General features: G+C 48.0%; 1 protein-coding gene across 1 annotated transcript; it reads right to left on the reverse strand.

Annotated features, from left to right (window-relative positions):
• Positions 1 to 3767: 3767 nt before the first annotated feature.
• LOC112762658 (uncharacterized) lies at positions 3768 to 5626 on the reverse strand. Its single transcript, XM_025808519.1, has 2 exons — positions 4118 to 5626; positions 3768 to 4073 (listed from the first exon to the last, which is right to left on the reverse strand). Exons 1-2 carry the CDS (start codon positions 5624 to 5626, stop codon positions 3768 to 3770), a joined length of 1815 nt encoding a protein of 604 aa, XP_025664304.1.
• Between the last annotated feature and the right edge of the window lie 7894 nt (positions 5627 to 13520).

Genomic DNA, 13520 nt, shown 5'->3' on the forward strand with positions numbered 1-13520 from the left:
CTTGCCAGGCCTTGGATGAGAGATCGGTTTCTCACTCTTGGCTTGGTACTTGCCAGCTTCGACCAGAGGTCTGCTTGTGTATTCCTCTCTCTCGGGACGTGTCGTACTAAGACTTCCTCAAATTGCTTGGTTAGCTCCTTAACTTTCTCCATATATTTTTGTAGCAAAGAGTCTCTAGCCTAATATACCCCATTTATCTGCGAGGTCACGACCTGTGAATCGTTACATACTTCGAGTCTTGTGGCTCTGACTTCCTTAGCCAGGACCAACCCACCTAGGAGGGCTTCATATTCCGCTTGGTTGTTTGACACTGGGAACTCAAACTTGATCGACTGCTCGTAAACGACCCCAGTGGGCCTTTCCAAGATTATCCCGGCTTCGCTGAACGTTTGGTTGGAGGCTCCGTCTACATGAAGCTTCCACCGTGTGCTCGGTGACTCGGTTGGGTCCCTCGTCATCTCCACCAAGAAGTTGGCCATGGCTTGCGCTTTGATCGCGTGCCTGGGCTCGTATTGCAAGTCGTACTGGGATAGTTCGACTGCCGAGGTCATCATTCTTCCCGCTAAGTCAGGCTTCTGGAGGACCTGGCGAATTGCCTGGTCTGTCCTAACGACCACTTTGTGACTTTGAAAGTACTGTCGTAATCTGCGAGAAGAGTGTAGGAGCGCAAGTGCTAGCCTCTCCAATTTACTATACCTAAGTTTCGCTCCTTGTAGTGCTCTGCTCACAAAGTAGATTGGTTGTTGGGCCTTTCCTTCTTCCCGCACCAAGACCGCTGCCATCGCTTGATCCGTCATGGCCAAGTACAAGTATAACGGTTCACCGTCCTTGGGCTTCCCGAGGACAGGTGGTGATGCTAGTATTTTCTTGAAGTGTTCGAAAGCCTTTTCACATGCAGAGGTCCACTCGAAAGCTACCCCTTTCTTCATCAAATTGAAGAATGGTAACGCCTTAGCCGCCGACGCCACGAGGAAATGGGACATTACTGTGAGCCTTCCTGCCAACCTTTGAACGTCCTTGACACACCCCGGGCTCTTCATCTGGAGTATTGCTTGACATTTCTCCGGGTTGGCCTCTACTTCCCTTTAGGTTATCATAAACCCCAAGAATTTTTCTGCTTCCATGGCAAAGGCACATTTGAGTGGGTTGAGCCTCATGCCGAGTTGTCGGAGAGAAGCGAACACGTTTTCTAGGTCGCTTGTGAGGTCCTCAGGTTGGGTGGTCTTTACCAAGATATCGTCTACGTATACCTCCACTGTTTTGCCTATAAGGTTGCTAAATATATTGTTCATCAACCTTTGGTAGGTGGCTCCCGCGTTCTTTAGCCCGAATGGCATTACCTTGTAGCAGTATGTCCCCCCTGGCGTTATAAACGCCATTTTCTCCTCGTCTGGCCGGTGCATCGGTATCTGATTGTAGCCAGAGTAAGCATCCATGAAGCTCAGATACCGGTATCCTACCGCCGCGTCGACGAGCGCATCTATGTTGGGTAGGGGGTAGGAGTCCTTAGGACATGCTTTGTTAAGGTCGGAGTAATCCACACACATCCTCCATTTTCCATTGTGCTTTCTAACTAGAACTACGTTCGACAGCCAAGTCGAGTAGTCAAGCTCTCGTATGAACCTCGCTTTAAGGAGGCCGGCCGTCTGCCTGGCCACCTCCTATGCTCTTTCTTGTGATATTTTCCTTCTCCTTTGGGCTACTGGTTTGACCTCCGCCTTGACGGCCAGGCGATGAGACATGATCTGGGGGTCTATCCCGGGCATATCAGCTAGTAGGGGTGTTTGCGGTGCGGTTTGGTTCAGTTTTTGAACGAAAACTCATCCGAACCAAACCAAACCAATTAAAATCGGTTTGGTTTGGTTCGGTTTTTTGGTTTTTTCAATCAATTCAAAAGAAATATTTTCGGAGGTTTAGAGTCATATATACACTATATAGTTCTTGTTAGGAAATATTATATAAGCCCCACCCCTCTCCCCTTTGAGAGTGAAAAAAATTTACTGGATAAGAGTATGGAAGAATGGTATAGGAAAATCAGTTGCATGATAATAGATTCAGTTGTATATCAGTATTTGCTACATAAGTTAATGATATACACTCTATTTTCTCCTTCTCTGTTCTCTTCCTGAATACAATGATATCCAAGCAAATTTAATTAGCGACCTATAAGTCAAGTGTATCTCTAATATATAACTGCATTAAAAGCTTCAAAATAGAGATCTTTATTTAATTGTAAATCAAACTAATTAAATAAGAATTTTATCACAGTTGACTGGTTGAGTGAGGTGCCTTTTCATTGGAGCAGAAAAAATATGTGGTCTAAGATTGATGCATGGAGAGAAACCCACTGAACCAGTGAACCAGCAATCAGAAGCAATTTCCCTAAAGAATGAACAACAAATAAAATAATGAACACTGAACCCAGCAATAAAACAACCAGCAACAATGAAATCAATGAATCAATAACGAGATATTGAAAAATGTGTAATAACATGTTTGGTTTCATGTTTTAAAGTCCTAAAATAGAGGAAAAGGGTCACTAGCTCATAGAGTTCTAAAGCATGCAAACAAAACAAAACACCTAGTATACTCTAGAATAGACTAGAAGGAAGGATGAAAAAGGCCATTGGAGATAATTGATTTTCATACTGTGGCCTATGATTCATCCATGGAGAGTTCTAAATATATGGTCTTCAAACCAAAAACAGCTTTTCAGATATCATGATCAGTAAATACAACTTTGCTTGCTAACATCCATTCCATACAGTGGGAACTGAAAAAACAACTATTCAGGCTATGCCGTAAACAATACATTGAACAATGAACAATGAACAACAATCAGAAGCAATTTTAGTAAATCAACAACAAATAAAATCATAACAGAGAATAAAAATCTAACAACCCTCAACCAAAAAATCAGAACCAACAACCCTAAACCTATGAACTAAAATATACAAATAGAATTGAAAATCATGAATCCGAAATAACCCTAAACCCCTAAATCAAAATAGAACAAAAAGTTTAGAATTGAAAAACAAAATCAGAATCAACAACTCAACCATAGAATCAAGAACAACTCAACCAAGTATTAATTATAAATTAGAATCAATAAGAAGGCTAAACCAGAATTTAAAAATAAAAATAGAATCAGAACAAAAAACAAACACGAGGCTTAGCCTCCATTACAGAAGATGATGGAGGCTTGGTGGGAACTGGGGTCGGTGGTTTGGCGCTGCTGGGAAGAACGTTCCTGGGCCGGTGCTCACTGGCGATGCTGGGCGCTGCTGGAAAGAACGCTGCTGCCTACTGGGAACTGGGAAGAAGGCTTCGGTGTTGGTGGCTGGTGGGATTGCGACTTTGCGAGGGCGAGACTAAGAGCAGCAGAGAGCGACTGTGACGGGCCGAAGGCTTCGCGGTGGTGGGTGGCTGGGTGCGCAGGTCAGCAGGTGTGGCTGGGTGCGCAGGTCGGCAGGTGTGGAGATTTGGAGAAGAGGGAGCGATGAGTACTGACTAGGTTAGGGATTGGGGATTTGGGGGTTAGGGTAGACGCTCACACTCACGCAGTTCTGTTTGGGAGGTGGGGGTTTGGGTCGCGCAGTTTCGTTAGAGGGGTAATGTTTAGGGTTTTTTCCTAATCGGTTCGGTTCGGTTAGGGTTTTCAAATTCAAAACCGAAAATCGAACCGAACCGCACAAAAAACAGCAAAATCAATTTTTTTCGGTTATTGGTTTATTCAGTTTTCGGTTTTTTCGATTTGGTTCATCGGTTTAGTTCGGTTCGGATCGGTTTTGAACACCCCTATCGGCCGGCATCCAGGCAAAGAGATCGACGTTAGCCCTAATCATTTCCATTAAAGGTTCTTTCAATTGGTGTGAAAGGTTTCTGTTGACAAAAGTGAACTTCTCCTCGGAGTCGCCAACCCTAAACTTCTCTAAGTCTCCTTCTGGCTCGGGTCTAGGCTTGTCCTTGACCCTGACGTCCAGGTCGGCGAGAAAGACTCCCGACGCCTCTTTGGATTTCTTTCTTAAGGAGAGACTGGCGTTGTCGCAAGCGATTGCCGTTTCCAAGTCCCCCTTATGGATCCCACAGATACGTTATCAGTGATGAACTTCATTACCAACATCTTTGTGCTAATCACTGCCCCAAGATCGTTGATGGTCTTTCTCCCAAGAATGATGTTGTAGGCTGTGGAGTCTCGGAGGACCACGAACTCCGCCATTACCGACCTTTTTCCTTGTCTCAACCCTATGGATATATGTAGGGAGATTACTCCATCAGGCTTGATGAAGTGGTCGCCCAAGCCTACTACGCCATGCTGGTGAGTCTTTAAATCGGCATCTCGGAGGCCTAGGGCATCGAACACGTTGCGGAACATAATATTCGAGTCAGCGCCAGTGTCCACGAGGATCTTCTTGACCAAGCCGGTTCCCACTCTGGCCGTGATGACAATTGGAGGGTTTTCCGTGATCTCATCAAACCATTGGTCATCTGGACCGAATGATATGGGTGGGGTCCTCTTAGAATTTGGCGTGGGGCTAGATGACGATACTGCTAGGACTTTGGCGTCCTTCTTGTGTGCCGACTTCGACCTCGGAGCCACGTCTCTTCCGATTACCACATTTACTATGGTGAGGCCGCGCTCATTGTCCTCGGGCTCTTGGCGTCGTTTTACCGCGCGGTTTTTGTCCTCTCCATCTCGGTCCCGGTCACGTCTCCTCGGTTCCCTGATGAGGTGGGAGAACTCGGCTAGCTTTCCATCCCAGATTGCCTGCTCCAGCGCATCTTTTAAGTCAAAGCAGTCCTGTGTCTTGTGTCCATAGCCCTTGTGATAATCACAATAGAGGCTTTTATTCCCTCCCGTTCTGTCCTTTAGGGGTCGGGGCCTAGATAAGATCCCCTTCTCGACTATCTGCTGGTAAACTTCCACAATGGGGACTGCGAGGGGGGTATAGTTGGTAAATCTTCCTATTCGGGGGAATGTCTTGGTCGGCACTCCGTCTTTGGTGTGCTCCTTCTGCCTTTTCCCACTACCGTGCTGCCGGGCTTGGTTGTTGACGGGCTGCCGTTTGTTGGCCGCCACCACTTGACTGACTTCTTCATCATTGATATACTCCTTGGTCACGCCTTGGATCTCTTGCATCGTCCATACCGGCTTCGTGGTGAGATGCTTTCTGAAATCCTCGTTCAGAAGTCCGTTCGTTAAGCACAAACTGGCCACCGAGTCGATTAGGCCGTCAATCTCTAAACACTCGTCGTTGAACCGATCCAGGTATTTTCTGGTCGGCTCCCTAGGCCTTTGCGTCACCCCGAGTAAGTTGATTGGGTGCTTCGCCTTCGCGATTCGGGTCGTGAATTGGGCCAAGAAAGCGTGGCTAATGTCCAAGAACTTGGCGACGGAGCCTTGCGGGAGGCTGTTAAACCACCGTATTGCAGGTCCTGCCAGGGTGACCGGGAAAGCGCGACACCTAACTTCTTCGCCTACCCCTTCCAAATTCATTCTGGCCTCGAAGGCCGTCAGGTGCTCCTGTGGGTCTTGTGTTCCATCATACCTCATGTCCGTTGGCTTATCAAAGTGCTTTGGTAGCCGGACCTCGAGGATGGAGCGATGGAAAGGGGTTGCGCCCATGATCACGGGCTGTCGAGCTCTCCTCGCCCTTTCTCCGCCGTCCTCCTGATCTCTCCCAGCGGCTCGTGTCCTTCCGGATCGGGCGTATATCAAGGGGTCATGCCGCCTTCTTAGTTCTTCTTGGTCCTCCCGACTACTTTCAGATGCAGATCTTGGGATGGACGTGCGTCGGGAGTGACTTCTCTAAGAAGTTCTTCCACGGCTCTCGGGGGATGGGAAATAGTTTGGGTCAGAGGTTTGCTGACGATGCTTCTGATCCGCCAATTGACGTTCCAGGTTCTGCACCCTATGGCGCAGTTCCTGCATTATCTTGGCGCTGTCGTTACCGGTTCCCCCAAAGGGACGTCTTTCTCCGCCTCGTGTAGACGTCTCTGGTCGTCGCGGGGGGGGGGGGACCTCGTGCGTTCCCGGGAAGAAGCCACGGAGGCTGCCCCTGGGTCCGGCTCCATCTTCTGGCTCTACAGGTCCTAGCAGAAAGTCCATTTAGGCGGTCCCCACAGACGGCGCCAATGTACAGCTTGTCGGGTACCGGGTGGTTCGGGGGTCTCTTTCCAGGGCTTGGTGGTTCCCGCCTAGTTGCCGGGTGTAGATGCGAGGGAGGGCAACCGACCTTCCGAGGACTTCGAGTTGTGTGGGGGTGTCACCTGCAAAAACACTCCGACGCTCAAGTCAGCAATGTGTGCAGGTGAGGAAGAGAGTAAGGTTTTTGCTAGTGACGTACCTTGGGGCAGGGATAGGACCCTCCCCTTATATACTGTATCAGGAGTGGGTGCCGCAAGGACAGACCCACCTTCATCGAAACTTCCCCATACAACTGTAGTAAAGAGCTGTCAAGGACGCATGTCCGGGTCGGTGGTTGAGCACCTCGTACCCGACCGTTCGGATCGAGTTGCTTATGGATCGGGTCAACCCACGTGATGTTTGGGCCAGGCCGTAACACATTGTTTCCCAGTTTTATTGTTTTGTTGACAAACCAATGTCTAATCATATCACTTCTTTCTTATATTCTTCTCCATTTCTCTAAAGTCCTTTTCTTTTTTTTTTAATTATTTTTTAATAAACCTTTTCTCGAATTATTAGTAGTTCTATTAATTATATCCTTTTCGAAACTATATATTATATAAGAATTTCCTCTCCATCAAGTAGTATTTTTTTATCCCTTTTTTAGGTTTTGTCTTTGCCTATAATAATAACTATCGCTACTGTGGTTATAATGATTATGTACTTTTAAACAATATTTATAAAATATTGTTAAATTTTAGGTCATATTTTTATTACTTGACAATATTTTTGACATTTTTTCTACTTTAAAAATATTTTCAAGTAATTAAAATTTTTATTTTAGTTTTAACAATATTTTTTAAAAGTTGCCAAAGTTACATAAACATTATAACTACCATAATAGTAGCTATTATATATAGATAATACTAATCGGGACACAAGAGTATAGCTTTTTTAAGACTAATTTTTAAAAAAAATAAATATCTAATTATTTATATTTCTCTATGTAATTCTACTTATTATTATACCAATTAATTAAGAAAGTAGTGAAGCTCAACAACCATGACAATAATAATAGATTATATATCTGATTGTAAATTGGAATCATGGTGCTTTGATATTGTTACGGATCCGACCCACGGACCCCGCATACTCGGTTATCCGGGGACGACCCGCTTCAACCCGAAGGCCCAAACACCGGCCCTTCAAAGCCTCTAACCCAAATATCTCTCTTATCTTAACCAAATAAGATAAGATAAGATATTCACCATCACCTATAAATAAGAGGACCCAGGTCCCCCCAGGTATTCATTCATTCCTCACACTTTCTGCCTCTTAGATCCATTCTGACTTGAGCGTCGGAGTGTCTTTGCAGGTACCACCCCCATCGTTCCAGTCAAGCAATCCGGTTCCAGTTCCGCCCGCGGGTTCCCGATCCACCCTTCAAACCGTACCAGAGACTTCTCGTACATTGGCGCCGTCTGTGGGGAACCCGCGCCAGCTGGGCCCGATGGGGGACGTCCTGGAGGAAACCCCCTCAAGCCAGGATGACTCTCAACCGATTAACCCAACCCCCGAGCACCATGAAGTCACGAACCAAGCGAGAATAGCAAGCACTATCCAAAACGCGAACGATCACAACATCATGGACCGACGACATCCTGAGAAGGCCAGCGACAAAGCAGCGCAGATCATCCAGGATCTCTGCCTCAGAGTTCAGGAACTCGAAGGCAAGATAACCAATAAAGGAAAACACAACAACGAGCACGGAAGCCATGCAACCTCCAGATCAAGATCTCGCCGCGGAAGGTCGCCAACCCGACGACACGACAGAAGAGACGGTCGCAGCTCATCACGCGATCACAGACACGAGAAATCGCCAGAACGGCGATACAACAAGAAACATAACCGCAGCGCTTCTCAAGACCTAAGTTATCAACACTACTCAGACGAAGATCGGAGGGACCGGAACACCAAACGCACGAGAAACGACCATATAATAATGGGAGCTACACCCTTCACAGAAAGAATCCTAAGGGCAAAACTCCCCAAAGGCTTCGACAAACCTACCGATATGAAATACGATGGAACTAAGGATCCCCAAGAACACTTAACGGCTTTTGAGGCCAGAATGAACCTAGAAGGAGCGGCCGACGCGGTCCGATGCAGAGCCTTCCCGGTAACCCTCGCCGGGCCAGCGATCAAATGGTTCAACTCCCTCCCGAACGGATCCATAGCCAGCTTCCACGACATTACACGAAAGTTCATGGCCCAGTTCACTACTAGGATCACCAAAGCCAAACACCCCATCAGCTTACTAGGGGTCACGCAAAAACAAGAAGAATCCACAAGAAAGTACCTCGACCGCTTCAACGACGAATGCCTAACGGTCGACGGACTCACGGATTCCGTCGCAAGCCTTTGCCTGACCAATGGGCTAATGAACGAAGATTTTCGCAAACACCTCACCACCAGACCGGTATGGACCATGCATGAGATCTAGAACGTCGCCAAAGATTACATCAACGACGAAGAAGTCAGCCAGGTCGTCGCCGCCAACAAACGGCAGCACGGCAACGCCCAGCGCGGCAATTCGGCTTCTCACCAAAACCCAGCACTCAAAGAAAATCAACGGGACCACCCCAGGCCGACCAGCCGACCCCCGAGAATAGGCAAATTCTCAAATTACACGCCCCTGACAGCACCAATTACCGAGGTATACCACCAAATAGCAGATCGAGGCATCATTCTGAAAGCCCGGCAACTCAAAGAAAGGACAGGAGGCAACAAGACCCTTTACTGCGAATACCACCGAGGTTACGGTCACAGAACACAAGATTGTTTCGACCTTAAAGACGCCCTTGAACAAGCCATACGAGACGGCAAACTCCCAGAATTTGCCAAAATCATCAGAGAACCGAGACGCGCGGAGAGAGACAGGTCGTCGGAGAGGGAAGGACGTAACCCGAGAACCCAAAAGCAACCCCCGAGGGAAAGCCCAGAGGAAGATCCAACCATCATAGTAAACGTCATCACAGGCAAAGACGTATCAAGCAAGTCAAAACTAACAATGAAGAAAGACCTCAAGGTAATGGCTGTAAGGAACCAAGTCTCAATCTCCGCGGCCGACAATACGATAACGTTCTTACCAGAGGACTGCCAACACGGCACCTCAGCCGAGGATGCCCCTTTCGTCATCTCAGCTAGAATCGGAACAGGACTCGTACGAAGGATACTGGTAGACACCGGGGCAGACTCAAACATCCTTTTTCGAGGAGCCTTCGATAAACTCGGACTCCGCAACGACAACCTCCAAACACACCGCCACGGCGTCACGGGACTCGGAGACAACTTCCTCAAACCAGATGGCTCAATCACACTTCCCATCACCATAGGAACGAGCAGCCAGAAGAAGACAATCCTATCTGAATTCGTAGTCCTAAAAGACTCCACAGCCTATAACGTGATTCTCGGAAGGAAAACAATCAATGACTTCTCTGCAGTTATCTTTACCAAATACCTCCTTATGAAATTCAGAACCGATGACGGCTCCGTCGGCACCATCCACGGGGACCGAGAAGTCGCAGCCGAATGCGACAACACCAGCCTAGCCCTAAGGAAGAAATCACGAAATGCGGCCGGAGTATTCCTAGCCGATCTGGATGCCCGACAAGACGGCCAACCCAGGCCAGAGCCAGAAGGGGATATGGAAAAACTACAAATAGGGCCAACCAAGGATGAATACACCTTCATTAACAGGAACCTCCCATATGACCTCAAAGAGGAGCTCTCTCAACTCCTGAAACAAAATAGAGACCTGTTTGCATTCACACCGGCCGACATGCCGGGAATAAACCCCGACCTAATGTCTCACCATCTAGCCGTGGACCCCAAAGCTAAACCAATAGCACAAAGAAGAAGAAAAATATCACCGGACCGAGCCACCGAGGTCAAAAAAACAAGTTAAAGCCCTACTCGAGGCCAACTTCATCCAAGAACTCCCCTACACGACCTGGCTAGCCAACGCCGTACTAGTGAAAAAATCTAATGGGAAATGGCGAATGTGCGTCGACTACACGAACCTCAACAAAGCTTGTCCAAAGGACGCCTTCCCCCTACCAAACATCGACGGATTGGTAGACGCTGCATCCGGTCACCGATACCTCAGCTTCATGGACGCATATTCCGGATACAACCAGATTCCGATGCACCGACCAGACGAAGAGAAAACAGCGTTCATCACCCCAGACGGGACGTACTGCTACACAGTAATGCCCTTCGGCCTAAAAAACGCTGGAGCAACCTATCAAAGACTGGTTAACAAGATATTCCAAGACTTATCCGGTAACAAATTAGAAGTCTACATAGACGACATGCTCGCCAAAACCGAATCCGGCGAACAACTAACCGACGACCTCAAAGTCATAATGAACACCCTACGAAAGCACCAAATGCGACTCAACCCGGCAAAATGTGCCTTCGGAATGGAGGCAGGGAAGTTCCTCGGCTTCATGATTACGCAACGCGGAGTTGAAGCAAACCCAGAGAAATGTCATGCCATCCTCGAGATGACGAGCCCCAAAAACCTTAAAGACATCCAAAGGCTTACCGGCCGACTAACGGCATTGTCACGCTTTCTCGGGGCTTCGGCCCAAAAAGCGATCCCTTTCTTCAAACTAATGAAAAAAGAAGCCCCCTTCAAGTGGGAGACGGAATGTGAAGAAGCATTCCAACACTTCAAGAGGGTCCTAGCGGAACCACCAATTCTCGCCAAACCCCAAACAGGGGAAACACTTTACTTATACCTCTCCATAACGGAAGAGGCACTCGCAGCAGCACTCGTCCGTGAAAACGAGAAAAAGGAACAAAAACCCGTATACTTCATAAGCAAGGTCCTACAAGACGCGGAAGCTCGCTACTCACGCTTAGAAAAGCTAGCTTTCACACTCCTTACAGCCTCCCGACGCCTACGACAATACTTCCAAGCTCATCCCGTGACGGTTCGAACCGACCAAGCGGTCAAACAGGTGTTGCAGAAACCCGACCTAGCTGGAAGAATGCTAGCGTGGTCCATCGAACTATCTCAATTCCAGATCAAATTCGAACCCCGGAATGCGATCAAAGCACAAGCTATGGCCGACTTCATCGCCGAGATGACCCCGGGAAAGCTCACCCCCGAATCATGGAAACTACATGTCGACGGCTCATCAAACTCCACCTACGGAGGCGCCGGAGTCATACTAGAAAATCAAGACGGAATCACGATCGAACAGTCGGTACGATACGAATTTCTAGTATCGAACAACCAAGCGGAATACGAGGCCCTCTTGGCAGGCCTATCCTTAGCCCAGGAAGTCAGAGCAAAGGTCCTAGAAGTAAATACCGATTCACAAGTAGTCAGTTCCCAAATTAACGGAGACTACCAAACACGAGACCCCCTACTCCAACAATACCTCGCCAAGGTAAACAAACTAAAAGAAGGATTCGAACACGTCACAATACGGCACGTCCCTAGGGAATGAAATGCCAGAGCAGATCTACTCTCCAAGCTAGCTAGTACCAAACCCGGACACGGTAACAAATCGTTAATCCAGGAAGTCGTTAAGACACCTTCCGTGTCAACAACAACCAACGCTCACCTGACAATCTCAAACCAGGGATCTTGGACTTACCCGATCCTGCAATACCTCCTCGATGGAACACTGCCACCAGACCCCAAAGAGGAAAAGCGAATAAAAAGGGAAGCCGCCAACTATACCATTGTCGCAGGACAGCTATACAAACGCGGATTCTCGCAACCCCTGCTCAAATGCATCGAACCCGAGAACACGGAGTACATACTCCGTGAAATCCACGAAGGCTGCTGCGGTCACCACGTCGGAGGCAAGACTTTAGCCCAAAAAGTCATCAGAGCGGGCTACTTCTGGCCTACGGTTATCCGAGATTCCATACAAATAGTTAAAAACTGCGACAAATGCCAAAGGCACGCCAATATTCACCAAGCCGCACCGCACCAGCTCAGCACCATATCGGCAGAACGACCGTTCGGCACTTGGGGCATCGACCTCGTCGGACCTTTCCCAACGGCACCCGGCCAGCTTAGATACCTCATCGTCGCCATAGACTACTACACTAAAGGGATCGAAGCCGAACCCCTGTCCTCCATAACGGCAACCCAATGCCGAAAATTCCTCTGGCGTCAGATCATCACCCGATTCGGGATCCCCGAGATCGTTATCTCGGACAACGGAACCCAATTTACCGACAAAAAATTCAGAGAATTTTTAGAAGGGCTACATGTTTCCCACTGTTTCAGCTCGGTAGAACATCCTCAGACAAACGGACAGGTGGAATCCGCGAACAAAATAATCGTCAAAGGACTTAAAAAGCGGCTCGACGAAGCCAAAGGACTATGGGCCGACGAGCTCGGATCGGTCCTATGGTCGTACCGAACCACACCTCAAACAACAACGGGAGAAACACCTTTCCGACTAACATACGGTGTTGAGGCGGTCATCCCGGTAGAAATCGGAGACCCAGGCCCCAGAAAAACGGTCGGAGGTAACGACGAGGAAGCAGAACGAGACCTCATTGACGAAACAAGAAGCATAACCCATCTCAGAGAGCTAGCCCTAAAGCAAAGAATCAGCCTGAGATACAATCACGGAGTCATCCAGCGAGAATTCACGGCCAACGACCTCGTTTTACGACGAAACGACATCGGTCCCCCGACCCCAGGAGAAGGGAAGCTCACCCCCAACTGGGAAGGACCATACAGAATCAAGGCCGTAATCGAAAAAGGAGCGTACAAACTCGAACGGCTCAACGGCGACGAAGTCCCGAGAACATGGAACGCCGCCAACTTGCGACGATACTATGCCTAGACCAACCCACAAGGTCGCACCCTTGCCCTCATTTCTGTTTTTGTACTTCTCCTACCAGTTCACAAATTCTAAGTTTTTATTTCATCTAAGTTTTAAACTCGGGTACTCTTTCCCGCCACCAACGGAGGGTTTTAACGAGGCCCAACCACCAATAAAAATTCCATTAAAATAGCTATTTATATTTTCCTAAATGTCCCAAAAACGGAACGAAAACATGGCCACAATTGGGGGACTGATCACCCCCCAGGCCCAAAACACGCGGATATCCATGAAAAAACCCGACCAAACGACGGTCCGAGGGAACAAAATAGCCTAAAAACGGAATATAAAGAAGGCCCGGACGGCCCAAAAACAATATAACAAACGGAACATACAAAAAGGCCCGAACGGCCGATAAACACTAATAAAACGAAAGTTCGGTGTTCCAAAATCCCAAAATACACGGCCCTTGGCCATCCAAAAGTATCCAAAAACACAGTCTGAAGAAAAATCCAAAAACAGATAAAGAT

Source organism: Arachis hypogaea, chromosome 17 (genome assembly GCF_003086295.3).
Source record: "Arachis hypogaea cultivar Tifrunner chromosome 17, arahy.Tifrunner.gnm2.J5K5, whole genome shotgun sequence".
Lineage (NCBI taxonomy): Eukaryota > Viridiplantae > Streptophyta > Magnoliopsida > Fabales > Fabaceae > Arachis > Arachis hypogaea.